The sequence below is a fragment of the Scomber scombrus genome, chromosome 11, assembly GCF_963691925.1.
Source record: "Scomber scombrus chromosome 11, fScoSco1.1, whole genome shotgun sequence".
NCBI lineage: Eukaryota > Metazoa > Chordata > Actinopteri > Scombriformes > Scombridae > Scomber > Scomber scombrus.
The window spans coordinates 4,569,239-4,587,868 of record NC_084980.1 but is presented as its reverse complement, the minus strand read 5'-3'; the positions used below and the strand labels follow the sequence as shown (position 1 = coordinate 4,587,868).

The following is an 18,630-nucleotide window of genomic DNA, read 5'->3' as shown; positions in this document are numbered from 1 at the left end:
GATGTTTAAGGGTTAGGGTCTGAAAAGCTTACATATATAATCTACATGTACAGAATATGTAGTTATTCTAATTGTCATCCTGTCATTTTTTTAAAAAGCCTCCAAATCAATCTAAAGAACTGCACATCAATTAATGTACATTACTAACAGGATGTACAATGATCAATGATGCCACCTAATGGTGACTTCAAAATCTACATCACTGGTCACTAACCCTGCTCCTGTAAAGTTACTTCCCTGCATGTTTTAGGTATTTCCTCACTCTAACACACCTGATTCTAATTATTAACTCATTATCAAGCAGCTGAAGCTTGTCAAGGACTTGATAATGAGTTAATAACTTAACAGCTTTATTGAGACAAGTACACAACAAGTTAACAGCACTTTATGTAGACAACTTGTGTCTACAAACACATAGAGGGGCAAAGAAAAATACAGTTAAATATGTCAGGTTTGACTGAGGTACAACACAAGATGTTCCAAAGATTAAATATTTCTAGTTTCTACATATTTCATGTAGACAGGGTAACTGTTCATGACTAAGTATATTCTAAAAATATCCTTTATTAAGCTGGAGTAGGGCTTTAAGTTTTGTTTAGTTATATCACGGGTTATCAATAGGTGTAAAATCACAGTTAAATGTGAAAGTATTTCATATTTTTAGTAAGCTTCACTTATCTGGTGGATTGTATATTATGGATTGAGAGTAAATTGCCGGAGATGAAATAAATAAAAGATGTAACCTTACAGTGAATGCATCAGTGAATGCACAAAGATGCACAATGCACAAGATTTTTTTTTTGTCTTTTAGTAATTTAACTACTGGTTGGAATGGTCTTAAAAACTCAATACACCGCTCAGCCGTAAAACAACGTAATGTTTTGGAGAGTGTACAGATGTGTTCAGTTCACTGTGAGACTGGCGGCAAAAATTAGACTATGGCGGGCCGCCACAGTCTATATCATTAGTGGGAAACACTGGTTCAGAATAAAGCTCAAGAGTAAACTGATAGGTTCTTTATGTAAGTCAAGGAGGCCAAAGAACAGAAGTACAACACTGAAAATTTCACTCATCCCTTTTTGACCATGAAAAAGAAAAGCGCCTTGTGTTTCAATTTAAATTTTTGTATTTCAATCAGGAGAGACCAGAGAATTAAATAAAATTATTTTTATTATGGAGGTGATATTAAGTCTTTGGCGCTTGGACTCTGCAGGGAGAATTTTTGAATCGAAGGACGTAAATCCTGAGCAGCAGCATGATAGATCCCCCCCCATGGAGTCCAGACACTGTTGTGATTTGGCCCAAGATTGATTGATCAACAGCTACCACCACCAAAGTCATCATGAGGCTGAAACTGATCGGGCTGATGAGGTTGAAGTGTTGCATTGAGGAATCTGAAGACTGGGTGGTGATGAGGAGGTGGAGGGCCGTGCACAAACAGCATCAAGAAAGCACCTGAGCAGAGAAGGAGAACATTTATAAAGACAGCTGCAATATGATAGGCTGACAATGAAGGTGTGTCACCTTGCTATTGGTTAGATTTGACCAGGTGATTTAACAGCTGATGTGTCAAATAATGCTCCAGAAATAACAGCAAGGAAAATATGAGCTTTGACAGAGATCAGTATGAGCTGTGAGAAGGATCAGAATGACTAAAGAATGAGAAATAAAACTATGACATGAGCATTCAAAAAGGTGGTCTTCCTGTCTGAACTTTCACTAAGCTTCATTTTAAAAAATATTATAACCACTAATTTTTCTGTTTCTGTTTCTGAAAGGAAAATTGAATGACCATAACATAGACAGTCTGTGGATCAAATGAGAGCTAAAAGACCAGAGAATAATAGACTTCTATCCAACAGTCAGTGAGAAAGCACAGCTCAAAAATGATCCCAACATATACCATCTCTGATATAATTTACTATCCAAAATAAAACTGGTCTGGGGATTTATAGAGTGAGAGAGAGAGAGAGAGAGAGAGAGAGAGAGAGAGAGAGAGAGAGAGAGAGAGAGAGAGAGAGAGAGAGAGAGAGAGAGAAAATGAAACAGTTCAGTGTGACTATACAACAGACATGTTATGATATGGAATACAACATGAAGGTCAAAAGGGGCCCTGATCTAAAACTCTGCTGAACACATGAACAATCTCTGACATGATTTACTATCTACAATAAAACTGTGCTGGACAATTATAGAATACATATCAGGAGAAATCAACAAGTAACTGATCATTCAGGTGTGTATTTACTTACAGTAGATGTGGTATAAGTTACATCTCCATACACCACAACTCTATTCACAGGAGAAGGGTCTGTCTCACACTGTACCTAAATGATGATAAACAGAGAATATTAGTATACAGTATATATATCTGGAAAACATGAGTGAGTCACTGATCATTCAGATGTTTATTTACTCACAGGAGTGGTGGGATCAGTTTGCTGGATGTTCCCCACATCCACCTGTTGTTCAGAAGGGTTGCTGTAGACCTGCGCCTAAGAATTAAAAGTTCATAATAAGAGAATATGAGAATACAGTCTATTTATTGTAATATATATTTCATGGTTAAAGTCTATAAGTCCCTTTGTTGTGATACAAAGTTGTGCATTAACATTATAACATGATTAGATGTTCAGCTCTGATGCTTTTTGTCTTTTTCTGGTGTGGCAGAAATATGTTACCGTAGATTAGGAGCAGCAATTGAAGGTTAATGTTACTTGCAGGTGAGAGCTTCTGACAGGATTTTAAAGTATTCTGTTAATTCAGAAAGAATTACTCAGAAAAACAGAGCTTTTTGTTGTTTTCAAGTGAATGCAATACGCTTCCGTATCTAATAACTACTCATGTTTTGTTTTTTACCTGTTTTTCAAAGGAACATTGAATGACCAAAACATAATAATGACATATTGGAATAACTTATACAATATGTGGATTATCTTCTTTTTTTTTTTTACTTCATCGAGTATCAACAAGTAACTGATCATTTAGGTGTGTATTTACTTACAGTAGATGTGGTATAAGTTACATCTCCATACACCACAACTCTATTCACAGGAGAAAGGTCTGTCTCACACTGTACCTAAATGATGATAAACAGAGAATATTAGTATACAGGATCTTTATTCTGTGTCTGTGTGTGTGTGTGTGTGTGTGTGTGTGTGTGTGTGTGTGTGTGTGTGTGTGTGTGTGTGTGTGTGTGTGTGTGTGTGAGAGAGAGAGAGAGAGAGAGAGAGAGAGAGAGAGAGAGAGAGAGAGAGAGAGAGAGAGAGAGAGAGAGAGTGAGAGAGACACTATACCACAGATATGTTATGATATGGAATACAACATGAGGGCCAAAAGGGGAAATTAATTTTCCTTACCGGGTGAGATAACTCCTCTGGTGGTGTTGGTCGAACCTTAATGTGTGAAACAGGATAATGATATATGTTATATTAGAATAACATGTTGTTTGACATCAGCATTTAACATCTAAAACTCTGCTGGACACATAAACAATCTCTGACATGATTTACCATCTACAATAAAACTGTGCTGGACAATTCTAGAATACATATCAGGAGAAATCAACAAGTAACTGATCATTCAGGTGTGTATTTACTTACAGTAGATGTGGTATAAGTTAGATCTCCATACACCACAACTCTATTCACAGGAGAAGGGTCAGTCTCACACTGTACCTACAGTAAATAATGATAAACAGAGAATATTAGTATACAGTATATATATCTGGAAAACATGAGTGAGTCACTGATCATTCAGATGTTGATTTACTCACAGGAGTGGTGGGATCAGTTTGCTGGCTGTTCCCCACATCCACCTGTTGTTCAGAAGGGTTGCTGTAGACCTGCGCCTAAGAATTAAAAGTTCATAATAAGAGAATATGAGAATACAGTCTATTTATTGCAATATATATTTCATGGTTAAAGTCTATAAGTCCCTTTGTTGTGATACAAAGTTGTGCATTAACATTATAACATGATTAGATGTTCAGCTCTGATGCTTTTTGTCTTTTTCTGGTGTGGCAGAAATATGTTACCGTAGATTAGGAGCAGCAATTGAAGGTTAATGTTACTTGCAGGTGAGAGCTTCTGACAGGATTTTAAAGTATTCTGTTAATTCAGAAAGAATTACTCAGAAAAACAGAGCTTTTTGTTGTTTTCAAGTGAATGCAATACGCTTCCGTATCTAATAACTACTCATGTTTTGTTTTTTACCTGTTTTTCAAAGGAACATTGAATGACCAAAACATAATAATGACATATTGGAATAACTTATACAATATGTGGATTATCTTCTTTTTTTTTTTTTTACTTCATCGAGTATCAACAAGTAACTGATCATTCAGGTGTGTATTTACTTACAGTAGATGTGGTATAAGTTACATCTCCATACACCACAACTCTATTCACAGGAGAAGGGTCTGTCTCACACTGTACCTAAATAATGATAAACAGAGAATATTAGTATGCAGGATCTTTATTGTGTGTGTGTGTGTGTGTGTGTGTGTGTGTGTGTGTGTGTGTGTGTGTGTGTGTGTGTGTGTGTGTGTGTGTGTGTGTGTGTGTGTGTGTGTGTGTGTGTGTGAGAGAGAGAGAGAGAGAGAGAGAGAGAGAGAGAGAGAGTGAGAGAGACACTATACAACAGATATGTTATGATATGGAATACAACATGAGGGCCAAAAGGGGAAATTCATTTTCCTTACCGGGTGAGATAACTCCTCTGGTGGTGTTGGTCGAACCTTAATGTGTGAAACAGGATAATGATATATGTTATATTAGAATAACATATTGTTTGACATCAGCATTTAACCTCTAAAACTCTGCTGGACACATAAACAATCTCTGACATGATTTACTATCTACAATAAAACTGTGCTGGACAATTATAGAATACATATCAGGAGAAATCAACAAGTAACTGATCATTCAGGTGTGTATTTACTTACAGTAGATGTGGTATAAGTTAGATCTCCATACACCACAACTCTATTCACAGGAGAAGGGTCTGTCTCACACTGTACCTAAATGATGATAAACAGAGAATATTAGTATACAGTATATATATCTGGAAAACATGAGTGAGTCACTGATCATTCAGATGTTTATTTACTCACAGGAGTGGTGGGATCAGTTTGCTGGCTGTTCCCCACATCCACCTGTTGTTCAGAAGGGTTGCTGTAGACCTGTGCCTAAGAATTAAAAGTTCATAATAAGAGAATATGAGAATACAGTCTATTTATTGTAATGTGTATTTCATGGTTAAAGTCTATAAGTCCCTTTGTTGTGATACAAAGTTGTGCATTGTCCTCACTAATAGTTTTTTGAATATAGATATTCCTGTGAGATCATGTTTTTAAAAAAAGAAAAGATTAATTTCAAGCTTTTTAGACAGTATATGGCATAGAGGTGGACAGGAAAAAGGAGAGTGGTTGGAGGGGGGGGTGTTAACCACACTTCCACACAGTATGTAATGTATGAAAGAACAGTACAAGGTGTATAGTGATGGTTGATTTAGGAGATCTTTGACTTTATATAATATTGCAGTTAACTTTGATATGCTATGATATATATCAGGGCTCTCAAGTTTCATGAAAAGTTTGGCGTGAGATTACATGTGGTAGGGCTGGAGCTTTGTGTGTGTGTGTGTGTGTGTGTGTGTGTGTGTGTGTGTGTGTGTGTGTGTGTGTGTATGTGTGTGTGTGTGTGTGTGTGTGTGTGTGTGTGTGTATTTGTGGCAGATTTTGATGCCTTGATGACAGAGGTTATACGTTATAAGCAGAATGTTTGGGTAGATGGAACAGTGTATGAGAACGTGCTTGCAGAGGGGGGGAAAAAAACGTATTTTCCAAATTTACCCGGCAACAAGAAATCTTATTTTCTGATTGGCTGGTGGGCAGAGAAATCTGCCTTGGCCTTGCCCATTCATTTCTATATATTATATATTAATTTCTCTGTGTTGGGCTTCATCACTTCTCAGCGTGATAAATGTCAGGTGTAGCTGTGAGCGTGTGAACTGGTTGAAACGCGTGTGTCTCACAGTAATGTGTAAGACTTGAGCGTGCTGTATATATTAAAACATCAGGGCTAAAAGGGAGATTTTTTTACTCATAGGATGAGGCAACTCCTTTAACTATCACTATATATCATAGTTTCATGCATTTAAAAGTTGCTTGATGGATGTAACCCGTTTCCCCCCCCTACATTTTAAAAGTTAAGCACGACACATTTAGCACGACACAAAAGCATCTCGCCATCTTAACTAAAACCGCCATTAACTGTAGCCCGACTAGAAAAGCCTGATGCTATATTTAAGAGTTATTACAAAACAGTAGATTGCTCATCACACAGCAACAATGTAACGCTAACAGGCTAGCCGATAGCGCGGTCCGTTGAATGAACATGGAAACAAAATTATTGTATTTGTAAGAAAGACAACTTACCATTTTGGCGTTTTTTTCTGATCAACTTTCTGACTTGCCGCATATAACTGACGTTCTATATACGTCATGACGTTCTACATACGTGATGAAATCACACATATAATCACGTGGAGTTTTTGTCTAGATGAGATCTGGTGGCTCGATGTCATATTGCTCCTTTAGAGTACTCGTGACTGCTCTGACTAAAATTACTACCTGCACATTAGTAAAGACTCGACCTACCTGGGGTCTTGAGGTGTATCTCTTGCACAGTTGATCCTGTTTTCTTGTTCCAGAGTGTTAAAAAGTGTAAAAAGGAAGTCTGATATGCCTTTCGTCGTTGAATCTTCCAGTTACTTATTTCCATAGTAACTCCTTTTTTATTAAATCCTAATTGTGAGTTGGGTAATCAAGCTTTCCTGTTTCACTGCAGTAGTGGCTGGACTAAGGGAGAGCTGGACAGAAGAGGGTCAGAAGAGCCGAATGAAGATACAAAGTAATCCAGACAAGCAAACCAGGACATTGAGTTCCTAACTACTTGGAAGAACAGCAGTATCCAATTTTGTTGTCCATTGTCTGTGGTCCCATCTCTGTTAGAAAAAGAAGAAAACATTAATCAGAAGTGAGTTTGAATCAGGAAATGGTATTTCATTTTCTAACTTCTGAAGGCCTCACTCTTGGTAATTCTCAAGCCCAACCAATCCAATTGGTTACCTATGCTTGAGTAGGTTTCTTATGAATATAAAGACAATTATTTACCTTATAGAGAAATCCCATCGATGTTGGTGGTACATGTCTGAAAGCCTCTTGTCTTGACTGTTGAGTTCAGCACAATTAAAGAAGAGAAGTACAGAGCTTTTCCAAGAGGAACTGGAAGTGTCACGAGTGTTCCTCCGATTCTGAGTAAGCAATACTGTACTTTTGGAATCTATTATTGCGTACATCAGCATAACCACACATACTAAAGGATTGCAGGAGGAGTAACTGAAACTTGTTTTAGGCAAACATCATCAGAAATGTGAGGGTGGGAACCATGGTCAATGATGATTCAGTTTTAATATAAAATTGTTATGAATCAGTGAAGTTAAAGAATCAATAAAGGCCATGGGCCATTTTATTTTTCTACTGTTAATTAGCACCAGAAATAAACAAAATCACTGATATTTGGGGCGCTGCCAATTTTCTGAACAGATCTGTGGTTGGACTAGTCTAATCAGCAGGAAGTATCAGAGACCATACAATGTTGAGAATGTGTCTCAGTGCTGTTATAATCCACCTCTGTAAACTGCATGTGTTGGTCATAATTCCAAAACAAAAAAAAAAGATCAGTTTTCTATCGCTTATTTGCACGTCATGTCTTCTTTTTATAATGTCACCGAGGTTGAAAGTAACAAGCCTGTTTTGACAGTGTAAGGAATAGAAAGTACAGATATTTGTGTTTAAATGTAGGGAGTAAAAATAAAAAGTCGTCAGAAAAATAAATACTCAAGTAAAGTACAGATACCTGGAAAATATACTTAGTACAGTAACAAAGTACAAATATTTCATTACTTCCCACCTCTGGAAAAAGCAAATGAAAGAAGGCCAGTTTGCTCATATCCTGAGATGGGATGTGGTCATGTACAAGACAAGAGTGGCACTGCCAGTCTGCCAGTGTGATATGTATATGTACATTTTGTATTTTTTCACTCAAGTGCAAGGATCACACACAAACACTAAATGGAAGTCAACAAATGCCAAAGTTTACTCAGCTGCTTGAAGTCTGTAACACAATTAGCAGACAGTAGAGCAGATGAGGCAAAAATCAGCATATAATAATCAGTATGTAATGGATCAGGCAAAAATCAGTGTCTACACAAATAGGATAAAGTCATATGAGGAACACAACAAAAAGAGAACTTGGACCATCTGGCAAACAGGAAGGGAAAGATGATGAGCAAGTCTGGAGGGGAAGGGGCAATGACAGGAAGTCAAATGAGATGAAATGCATGAAGGTAAGTTACTACAACATAAAACAGGAAGTGTGGTTAACCATTGTCCATATGAGTTGTCAGATTTTTATTTACAAATGTAGCTTGGCCATGTCAGAGCTCCTATATATGAAATTCATTCATTTGAAACAAAACCCTTGTCTTGTGTCAACATGGCCGAAGATCTCCAAAAAACAACAATCAGGAGAATCATCCAGGAGTTCACTGACGAAGAGGTAAGTCTTTGATTTTTCTCTTCTGTGCATATTTGAGCTCAGAGCTGGATCATTGTTTCTTATCATTTTCTGTTTCCTACCTTCAGATGGCGGGTACTCCTGTGTATTTGCCCCAGAAGCCATACTACAGGTGGGCTATGGTAAGCCTGTGGACTGGTGGGCCTTGGGGATCATCCTCTATGAATTCCTGGTGGGTGAACCTCTGTTCAATGGGGACAACCATCAGGAGCTCTTCAACCATGTGATTGCAGTTAAGAATCTTAACTCCAGTTCATCTCTTTCTAGATTGAAAAGAATATTTCTTTATTTTACAAGATGATTAAAAATGTGCATTATCCTAATTTGTGATTTTAATGAAAATCTTGTAAAAGGTAGCTTTAATTTCTTGATTCTTTTAGATTTAACATGTTTTTCATTCAGTGTATTTTTTTTTGATTGGAGCTAAACTTTTAACTTTGTTAAAAAAAAAGACTTATAGAGTGCATTCTACATCTCATAAAGTGCACCCACGTTTCCCTGACCTATCTGATCAACAAACACCTTTCCTCATTCAAAAAGATTTTTCTTTTAATGTTTATTTCCCCCATTAACTGTTATTATGGATGGACATTATGTTATGGATCAAATTAATGCAAGGGAGAGTCTGTCTATCAGCAAGAAACACATTTTAAACAGTGAGGGACAGAGGATCACAAACTCAGAGTAAACAGACCAGAAAGTGAAAGAAGATATAATGTGGGGAACTGAGTGAGAAAGATTAGACAAAAGAATGCAAGGACAGAAACAAAAACTTAAAGATCATAATTTATTAACTGATCAGATGATTTCTATGTAAAGCCTTATCTGCAAAGTAACTAAGTAACAAAGTATATTTACTGAGGTAAGCATACTGTATTACATTCCAGCACTGACATCATCTTTGCAAAGATGATCCCAGGAAATGCAAAGTGAGTTTTAATAAGACACACAGGCTTTGTGCTGCAGCCATGAACTTTAATTCCCTTCCGTCAACGTGTAATGTGAAAAGTCAATTCCCAGCGTGTAGCTCATACATGGCTTCTAGTGGCATTCAACACTCACAAATCATATAATGTATTGCTGTTTGTCTGACACACAGATGTGTTGAGAATGAGGCTTGGACATTGCAAGGGGTGAATACAGGACAGTCCATACTTGCTGTCTGCGATACTATAATAGAAAGGAACAGGAGAATTTCTCTTTCTTTTTCTTCATGTACCATTCCCAGTCATTTCAATTTGCAGAATAACCCAATCTAAAATCTACCCAATCTTTAAAAAAAAAAAAAAAGAAATCTAGTAGTCTTATACACAAACACAAATCATCTCATTTTCTCTTTTAAATTCAAAAACTGACATTTCTCAAATACATCCTAAACAAACATCCTAGTGAAAACCAAAGCTGTTTACATAATTTTCCAACAAAGTGCCTCATCTCATCATATTCTCCAAATAAATTAAACAAAGAAATTCATAACACATACATATTAACAAAAGCTTCATCTTACAAATACTTTACTTGACATTTTCAGCTTCTCATTGGTGATTAAATCATATCAATTCAGTGAACAGGTTGATTCTTTGATGTGTGTATTCACACATTAGGCACAGTGAATTAAACCAATTCAGTGCTCTTATTTGATGGACGGTTTATGAATTAAACTCATCCAACTCTCACAGGATTGCTTTGTATTAAACAGTAAAGATTGCTTTTCTTCTCCTCGACCAGTCATCAGCTTCATCTCTTCAGAGGCGAGCTGTCAGTCAGGCGTGGCTGGCTGGCTGTTGCGACAGTGGATGAGACATGAGGGGCTGAAGCAAAAGTGGGTCTGGAGTTTGGACTGGAAAAGAAAAACAAATGATACATACTGTATAAATGAACCACAAAGACAGTTAAATAAAGCTTTAAATGGTATCCATGGATATAGGATATAGTTTATTCATATTGTTAGCACTGATCTGTTTGTGTGTGAAATAGTGTCTTGCTAAAATCTTGGTTACCATAGTGATGAATGTGTGTTTCTTACCATCCATATAAGTCAATGTAGTGAGAAGGGGTGCATCTGGAGAAATGTAGGTTGTGTATTGCAGATCCTCCATCAAAGGTGGTGTCATCTGACCAGGAGCAAGTGATGTCATCATTGTTGACGCAGGATGGGGGCTGATGTGTTTCTTTTGACGGGCTCGGCAGTTCTGAAACCAAACCTGAAGTTGACAGAGTGGATTAGTAATAATGTAGCCATAAGATGAATTTCCATGCATTGTGTCATCTGTACAGTAGTGGGGAGGTCAGCTGTTCTAGATTTAAACAGACCCATCTGGATCAGTTACATATGTGCATGCACATTTTTAGTGTATAGACACATAGAATATAAGTGGGTGAGCTTCACGACTCCAAGTGAAATTTTTGCACAAATCTATCAGTCTTCCACTGTGAGAATACATCCTGACCCAATGAAGTCTGTGTCTTTTTTACAATGTGTTAACATTTCCTGACAGCAAAAGTTGCAGTTTTGGCCTACCTGAATAACCCTGCGGCTGAGTCCGGTCCTCTCTGCTAGTTTCTGCAGAGTCTGGGCATCAGGGTTGTTATCCTTAGCAAACTGAGTCTGCATCACCTAGAGATGGAGTTGACAGGAGAAACATGTTTTACATGGTTGATGGATAACTGCCACTAGAGGGCAGAAAATCATCAAACAAGCTGACCAAATATCTGTGGCTTTTTTATTTGTTCTGGCCAACATATTTACACTTCCTGAGGACACAGAGGAACAATAACACTCCTCTGGATTTTTGCTTCTGACCATACAAATCTCAGTCAACATTGACATTTGACAAACACCTGTGTGGAAATCAGCAATCATACTGACAAATGTCAGCGGGAAACAGTGGTCCAGTAAACACAGCAGTAGTAATCACAAGCACATGCACAGTAGTTGACGCTACCTGTAACTGGTCAACAGTAAAGCTGGTCCTGGCTCTTTTAGCAGGTCTGGGCATAGTGCTGGAGCCATCTTTTTCCGCCTCATCTTCCTCTGTCTTTGGTTGCTCTTGAAGACAAGACACAGGACATGTTACAAAGATTATCGGCATGCATCATCTGACATGTTCTGCTACAACTGTATTTTTCTTTATTTGTTAAAATCCCTGTTGGGCTCATAGTTAAAAAGGTATCCTGTTGACGACGACAAGTAGCGCAATGGATTTACTGCTTTTATGTTTTGGTCATTCTTACATGTGTGTTTGTGAACTAGGATGCACACACTGTACACACATTGCACATCCTTGCCATAACTTTCACACTATATAATGTAGCTTTCAAATTTTTAGATAAATCTGCTCTGCAAATGCATTCAGCGCTTTTGTTAGAGCTTAAAAACAGTGTTTTGGTGACAAAAACTGTTTTAAAATTATTGCAATATACTCTTTTTGATATGAGACTGTTATAGACACTGAAGTAGGTTTTACAAATTAGGTCAAATATCCACCTAACCTATGATTTATGTTATTCATCCTACTCACCATTTTCCTTAGCATGTTTGAGGTTCTCCATCATAATGTCATAGTGCGGCCGGCAGAAGACTCTGTTCTCTAGTAGTCCACACTCCTCCCCAGTGGACAGCTGGCGTTTACAAGAGGTGCAGGAGAAACAGGCCAGGTGGAAGGTGTTGCCTCGCGCCCGACGCACCCAGTCACTGGAATGGATGTTACGGCCACAACGAGCACAGCGGGTCCCATACCTCCTGAACAAGACAGCAAAAAAAAGTGAGGAGGAATATTAAATTTAGTATCACACACATCTTTTTTCAGTCTCCCAGTACTTACATTGTGAGTAAGTGGTTGTCCACTTTTTACACTGAACATGTCCACCTTTGATCATTAGTTATTGTATGCATCAACACGTCAAACAGTGATACAGTCATCAAAGAACACATTTCAAAAGAGAAAAAGTAGTGCAATCATTGTCAAACTCACAAATGTATTGTGTTTTCTGTTGCTCCCCCTGATAGAACTAGCAGGACCACAGTTGTCACATCGACTTATTTGTTAGATGATGGGAGCACAGACCCTCTCCCCCCCAAACCCTCATGAAAACAGACAAACAGAATGATGATAAACATAGAAAAATGCATTCAAGGAAGAGGGAAAGTCAACTAGTTGCCTATAAGAAAAGATAAGTGCTTTTAGGACAGAGGAAGAGAGGACCTGCTGCTCATAGTGATGAATGATGTACTGAGATCCTTCAGTACAAGCCAAAGTCCTGCATTTATTTGTGTTATGTTGCTTGTTTTTTATTATTATTGTAGTAACAGACATTACCTTGTAAGCTACATTTAAATGTTCATTTTAAATACCTCATATACTGCTGGGTAGTTTAATCTATCATGATGCGTCATATTACAGTTCATTTCATTATATTTTATATAATTTAATGAGCAAATGTAGTGGCATATAAATATATAGTAGCATTAAATGATAATATTTGAGTAACCTAAAGCACACGTAGCTTACTTCACTTGAGTAAATGAGTGGCACTGGTTCAGTAATGAACTAGTCAGCTGATAAATGACTGCAGTTATAGAAATTAACCTCCTGAATAGGGTATGTTGAAATGTAACCATGTATACTCAGGTATTATGCTTACAGTTATGAGGTACTTTAATATTTCCATTTTATGCAACTGTATACTTCTACGAGCTCTTTCTATTTCAGAGGGAAACACTACTTGTTATTGTACATTCAGTTTCTCTCAGTCTCTTTGGTATATTTCTCAAACCATCCTCAACATCTGCAAAACAATAAGTGCATTGCTCAGAACAAGTCATACAAACAACACCACACACTGGATTGCCCATGAAAGCCTGAATCCCTCAAAAGTAAATATTTATATGAATGAATGAATCAGTCTGTCATTGTGTCTTTGTGTCACTGTTTGAAAACAAGAGATAGTCAAAATGCTCAGCCATGTTGTCTATATAACAATGTACTCTGATGTAAACTATGACAATGACTGAAACTCTGCCACCACTGTGAGGTCCTGCAGTCCTTTGTAGGGAAAACACCACTTTTACTTTTAACAGACAGTGTTCAGTGTGGTATTTTGAGCAGGCTGCTACTTCTACCATCAATACCAACATTCTGAAACATACAAAGAGTTTGTCTAAAAGGCCCCAAATCCCAAGTGTAGGATTCAAAAAGCTTTCTGTCATATACAGTACACAACTAATGTGCATGGTGAGACGCTATATGGCATGTTCCTAATGTTGTACTAAAAAGACGAGGAGGTTACACATTAACTACTGTACAACATGTGCGTGTGGTGTGTGTGTTTGCAGAGGTGTCCAATGTGTGGATCTAAATTATTTAAAATGTATGAACACAATCCATTCGACTCAAATGTATCCACCTTTTTAAAACAGTCATGTTCTTTATAATAAAAGACCGAGATTGCAGATTAGCCTGTTTATTGTCTACTCATAATGCCTCTAGCTCTAACTATTGCAATAGCTGTGTGGTAAGGGTTTTACACACACACACACACACACACACACACAAGAAAGACTGGGAAAGATGCTGTCCAACACAAACACAGCCACTTTTCCATGAGACAGGCTGTAAACCTGTTGCATTGTACATGCTTGTTTGACTGTTTATTTGACATTTTGATAATGAACCTGTGTGGTCAATCCATCATAAATTATTAACACTACATGCTGGTAAATGTCACATCAGAGTTTAATCTACACTACTTTCATATTCTGTTCAAAGGCTTGATAATCAAAGTTATAAACTAACCTTTTTTTTCAAAATTGAAAAGCAATGTGATTGGGTACAATGGATGAATGAAATTAACTGGTTGTTCATTTGTCTTAAATGAAAGAAAGAAGACAGGTTTGTGTAGAGATAAACAACGCTGGTGAAATATTGGAAAATGTTAACTTAATTAGGGCTTTGTCAGATTTTTAAAAAATACTTAATGTTCACTATTATCTCACCTCATTTCACCAGCTGGGAACTCAAATCATTGTTACAAAAACCTTGTTACAATTATATGATCTGTTTTTAAAATGACTAACCTCAACCTTGTCATCATATTATCATTATTATCTGTGTATTTGTGTGCGAGTGTGTGTGTACATGTGTGTACTTTTATGTGTAATAGTATGTGCTTCTTTATTCTGTTGTTTTTATTGACTTGTAAAGTGTACACATACTCTCTGGGTGATGTGCACTTGAAATAAATACAATTCTAAATATCTATCAAGGTTTAATATTACATTTTCCTCTTTTTCCAGAACAGACATATAAACAAAATTAGTGACACTGTATTCCCCTGAGCCAGCTCCATTCACTAAAAAGGTCATATCAGTATTTTACTCCAAGAAATACTTCAACTCATTCCACTAATGTTAATTGCTCATGCTCCTTATGGCAGAGAACATGTAAACCTACAGAATATCATTTTCCTGCTCTCCAAGGTCAGACATTGATTTTTGATGTCAAAAGCAGAATTCTGCCACCTACCTTTTTACCCCTAGTGTTTTTCAAAGTACCCCATGTGACAAGTTATCATTATTCTCTATTGCACAGTGAAGAGGTATGTAAAACTGATGAAACTTTACAGATAAAAGTGAACCTAGACCACTCATGGAACATGTAAAAACATTACATTTGTTCTTATCTTATCATCTTTTTTTAATATAACATAATGTTAGAGATGGCATACCTGAAGTAGTCCAGTTTGCAGAAAACTTGTTTATCTTTGATGAAGCAGCTCACGTGGCGCCCCAGTGATGTATTACACACACTGCATGAGAGGCAGCGCACATGCCAGCAAAAGTTATTCACCTGCAAAGGGGAAAAAAAAGAAAGGTTTAATTTTACGCAACATTATGAATAGAATACTGACAGTTATACTTATTACTGACTGAATTAAAAGGGACTGCTAAAATGAATTGGCTGCAGATTTTGAGATTATATGGCTAATTATCATTAAGTTTTCAGTCTACTTTTTAGTGAAGGTAGGTAGATAGACACTTTATTCATCCCCATAGGGGAAATTCATTTATCCAATAGCTCAAACACATACACAAATAAATAAATAAATAACATATATATTTACAAAAAACCTAAAAGTTATAAAATAACAATATACAAGAAAATGATATTAAGAGGAGGAAAGACTAATCAGACTTATTGCAGTGCCCCGTCACTATCTAATGATGTTATCATTGTAGAGTCTGATGTCAAAAATTGCAAAGGAAAATTTAAAAGATTACCTATTTAAAACACAAATCTAAAAAAAATGAAACATGATGCAAAAAGGGATCTGAATTTATTCATTCATGTGTAAAATGTTTAAATTTAAAATTGCATATGTTCAAAACGGGGGAAATGTGGTGGAATGATTGTAGTGCAAAATAGGTGTTTTAATATATTTAATCAGGACATTTGACAACTGAATTAGCCACACCCATTAGAAACAGTAAAAGCTGAATAGTATAACAGCTGCATTAATAATATGCCTATAATTGACGTGTCGCCCATTAACCTTTTGTCAGCCATGATTATGTAGGTTTATGTGACTACCTTGAGCAGGTATCGGTCCGCTATCTCCTGGCCGCAGGAAGTGCACTGTGGTTTCCCCTGCAGAGAGGTTCCAGCGGGGACGGAGGAGGAAGAGGAGAGAGACGAAGGAGAGTACGAGTCCTCCTCGAAAGCATCTTCAGCCCCAGAGGAACCCTGTCAGAACCAGACTAATAATGTAACACCAGCTTATAAAAAACCTTTCCTGACTTTGTAAAATTCACATTTCATAAAATACCTCAATTTACAACATTTAGAGCGTCGTTGTGAGGTTGTTAGCATCTCAACGAAGTCTAAAACTTTCAAACTAGCTTGTTTGGCTAGGATAATGTAAATTAAAATGTTAATGCGCACATTCATGCGACCTTTCCTTCCTTCTGTAATTTTCTGCCTGTTAGTCCACACTTTTAAACAGTGAGGCCTCAGACAAAAAGGCGTTTATTTGATATTGAAAACACCTACTGTGTCGACAAAAATATTTCCTTGTTGTAGCTGAGTGAAAACAACCTCCGTCGATTCCCTTTCTATCTCCGACATCGTCTCAGCGACAAGCCGAGGAGTGACGCACTGGCCGGAGTGACAACCAGTAGAATAACGTCCCTTTGAACTCCTTCACATTTCCACATGACCTTAATAATAAAGGTCACCTCTCTAAAAACTAAGTATTTGACCAGACATTCTGTCGGCTTTTATTTTATGTAATGTACGGTCATGTTTGCCGTGGACTGCAGGAGGTGTTTCACCACTTTAAGCTACTTTTCTGCTACAAACAGTTCACTTTCTCATCGTGTTGAACTAGTTAATCCTTCTTGATGACAGCGTTACAGCGGCCTTCAGCACGCGCTCACAGCTGAACGTGATTGGGTGTAATTACGCTCAGCTGCGCACGTGCGTATGATAACGAGCCATCAGGCAGACGCAGGTGTGTTTAACCTGCAGCTCATTAGTCTGATTACCCGCTGTATATTCTTTCTATATTAGCTTTTATTATTCACAATTCTGGTGACATGAATTTGACAGGTTTTGGCTGCCCTTCTAAACTACAGCAATACAGCATATTTTAAAAACCTAAAGATGATTTTGTGAAGACAGAAAGTAGGCCTATTATAATAGAAATAAAATACAGAAAAAAAGAAAAGCACCATTGGCTGAAATGCTGACGGAATTAACTACATTTTGGGCAGAATTCTTTTTATATATATATATATGAAAAATGTACTGAGATGGGTTACTTTTGTTGGATATTGGGTGGATAACGAATATTAGTGCAACGCATTAAGGCCACAGTGAACTGTTGCACCTTGTATTTAATTGACCTCTCTATAAGACAAAATGTAATATAGCGTAATGCTAAAACCAAATTATATAAAAACTGGCGAGAATTCATCTCTCATGTCAATAATATGGCCCGCAAGTATATAAATGTCAGGTAGCTTATTATATAAAACATACAGGCTCACTTTTAAGGTTTAAGCCTATAGTTTCACTATTTTAGTTTGTAGCTTGAACGCTAATTATCTTCTGTTATAACTACAATATGTGGTGACAACAAAGCATGCAACACACTTCTGATTTCCATCCATCTTTATTAGTAGAAAATAATATACGTAAGTTTTATAGCCTATCGTATCAAACCTTCATTATTATCAAGATATGATCAGAATGAATACATTTAATAATAGTAGCCTATGTTTGGGTGAAATAGGCTCAAATGTGTTCTAAATGATTATACGGTTGTAGTTAATATAATATATAATATGGTATAATTATTATATTAATAATATAATATTTCATGAAATAATATATAAATAATCAGTGAAATGGGAATTAAAAAAGTTAAGGGCCCCACCTAATTAAAGAAGGTAGACAAAAGCATTTTCTATTTTTTATTTTTTTTCAGCCAAGACATGAAACTTAGAGCCTTTAGTAAAAAATCTATTTCAAGTATTTATTCTGGATATTTATTCCAACTCACCGCGCTGTTGGAGACAGAGTTAAACATTTTCACGGCGCATCTGCCGGCTCCAGCGGTGCATCCCCGTTCAGCCAGATGTTGTTACTCCACAGCAGCAGCAGCAGCAGCAGCAGCAGCCTGTTGCACCTTGTTATTAGTCCACTGTATTCCAGCGTGTCACTACAACGTTGTTTCTTTCTCTTATGAAGACTTGTGTCCCTCGCAGCTGGTACGAGCCTCAGCTTTTTTCCAGTCATTTTAAAAAAGCTCGGCCCGCCTCCCCCTCCCACAGCCTGGACCCGCCCCGCTGCATCCAAACTTGTTATTTTTAGGAAGAGAATTACCTCTGTTTTGTTTTTGTTTATTGGGGGGGTTTTTTTCTCATAATGAGTTCAATGTATTGATTTATTTTATTTAATTTATGATTAATAAATTGTGATGCTGAGCA

General features: G+C 37.0%; 1 protein-coding gene and 1 long non-coding RNA gene across 2 annotated transcripts; both read right to left on the bottom strand.

The window, feature by feature from the left end:
- Positions 1-1,069: 1,069 nt before the first annotated feature.
- Positions 1,070-4,955, bottom strand: LOC133990372 (uncharacterized). Its single transcript, XR_009926961.1, has 6 exons — positions 4,946-4,955; positions 4,703-4,738; positions 4,362-4,436; positions 3,360-3,395; positions 2,253-2,327; positions 1,070-1,455 (listed from the first exon to the last, which is right to left on the bottom strand). It is a non-coding gene; the product is annotated as an uncharacterized LOC133990372 (long non-coding RNA).
- A 5,420-nt stretch (positions 4,956-10,375) lies between these two features.
- LOC133990679 (LIM/homeobox protein Lhx8-like) lies at positions 10,376-16,765 on the bottom strand. Its single transcript, XM_062429072.1, has 8 exons — positions 16,691-16,765; positions 16,232-16,384; positions 15,369-15,490; positions 12,164-12,384; positions 11,588-11,691; positions 11,164-11,259; positions 10,669-10,846; positions 10,376-10,482 (listed from the first exon to the last, which is right to left on the bottom strand). Exons 1-8 carry the CDS (start codon positions 16,763-16,765, stop codon positions 10,406-10,408), a joined length of 1,026 nt encoding a protein of 341 aa, XP_062285056.1. The 3' UTR covers positions 10,376-10,405.
- Positions 16,766-18,630: the final 1,865 nt, after the last annotated feature.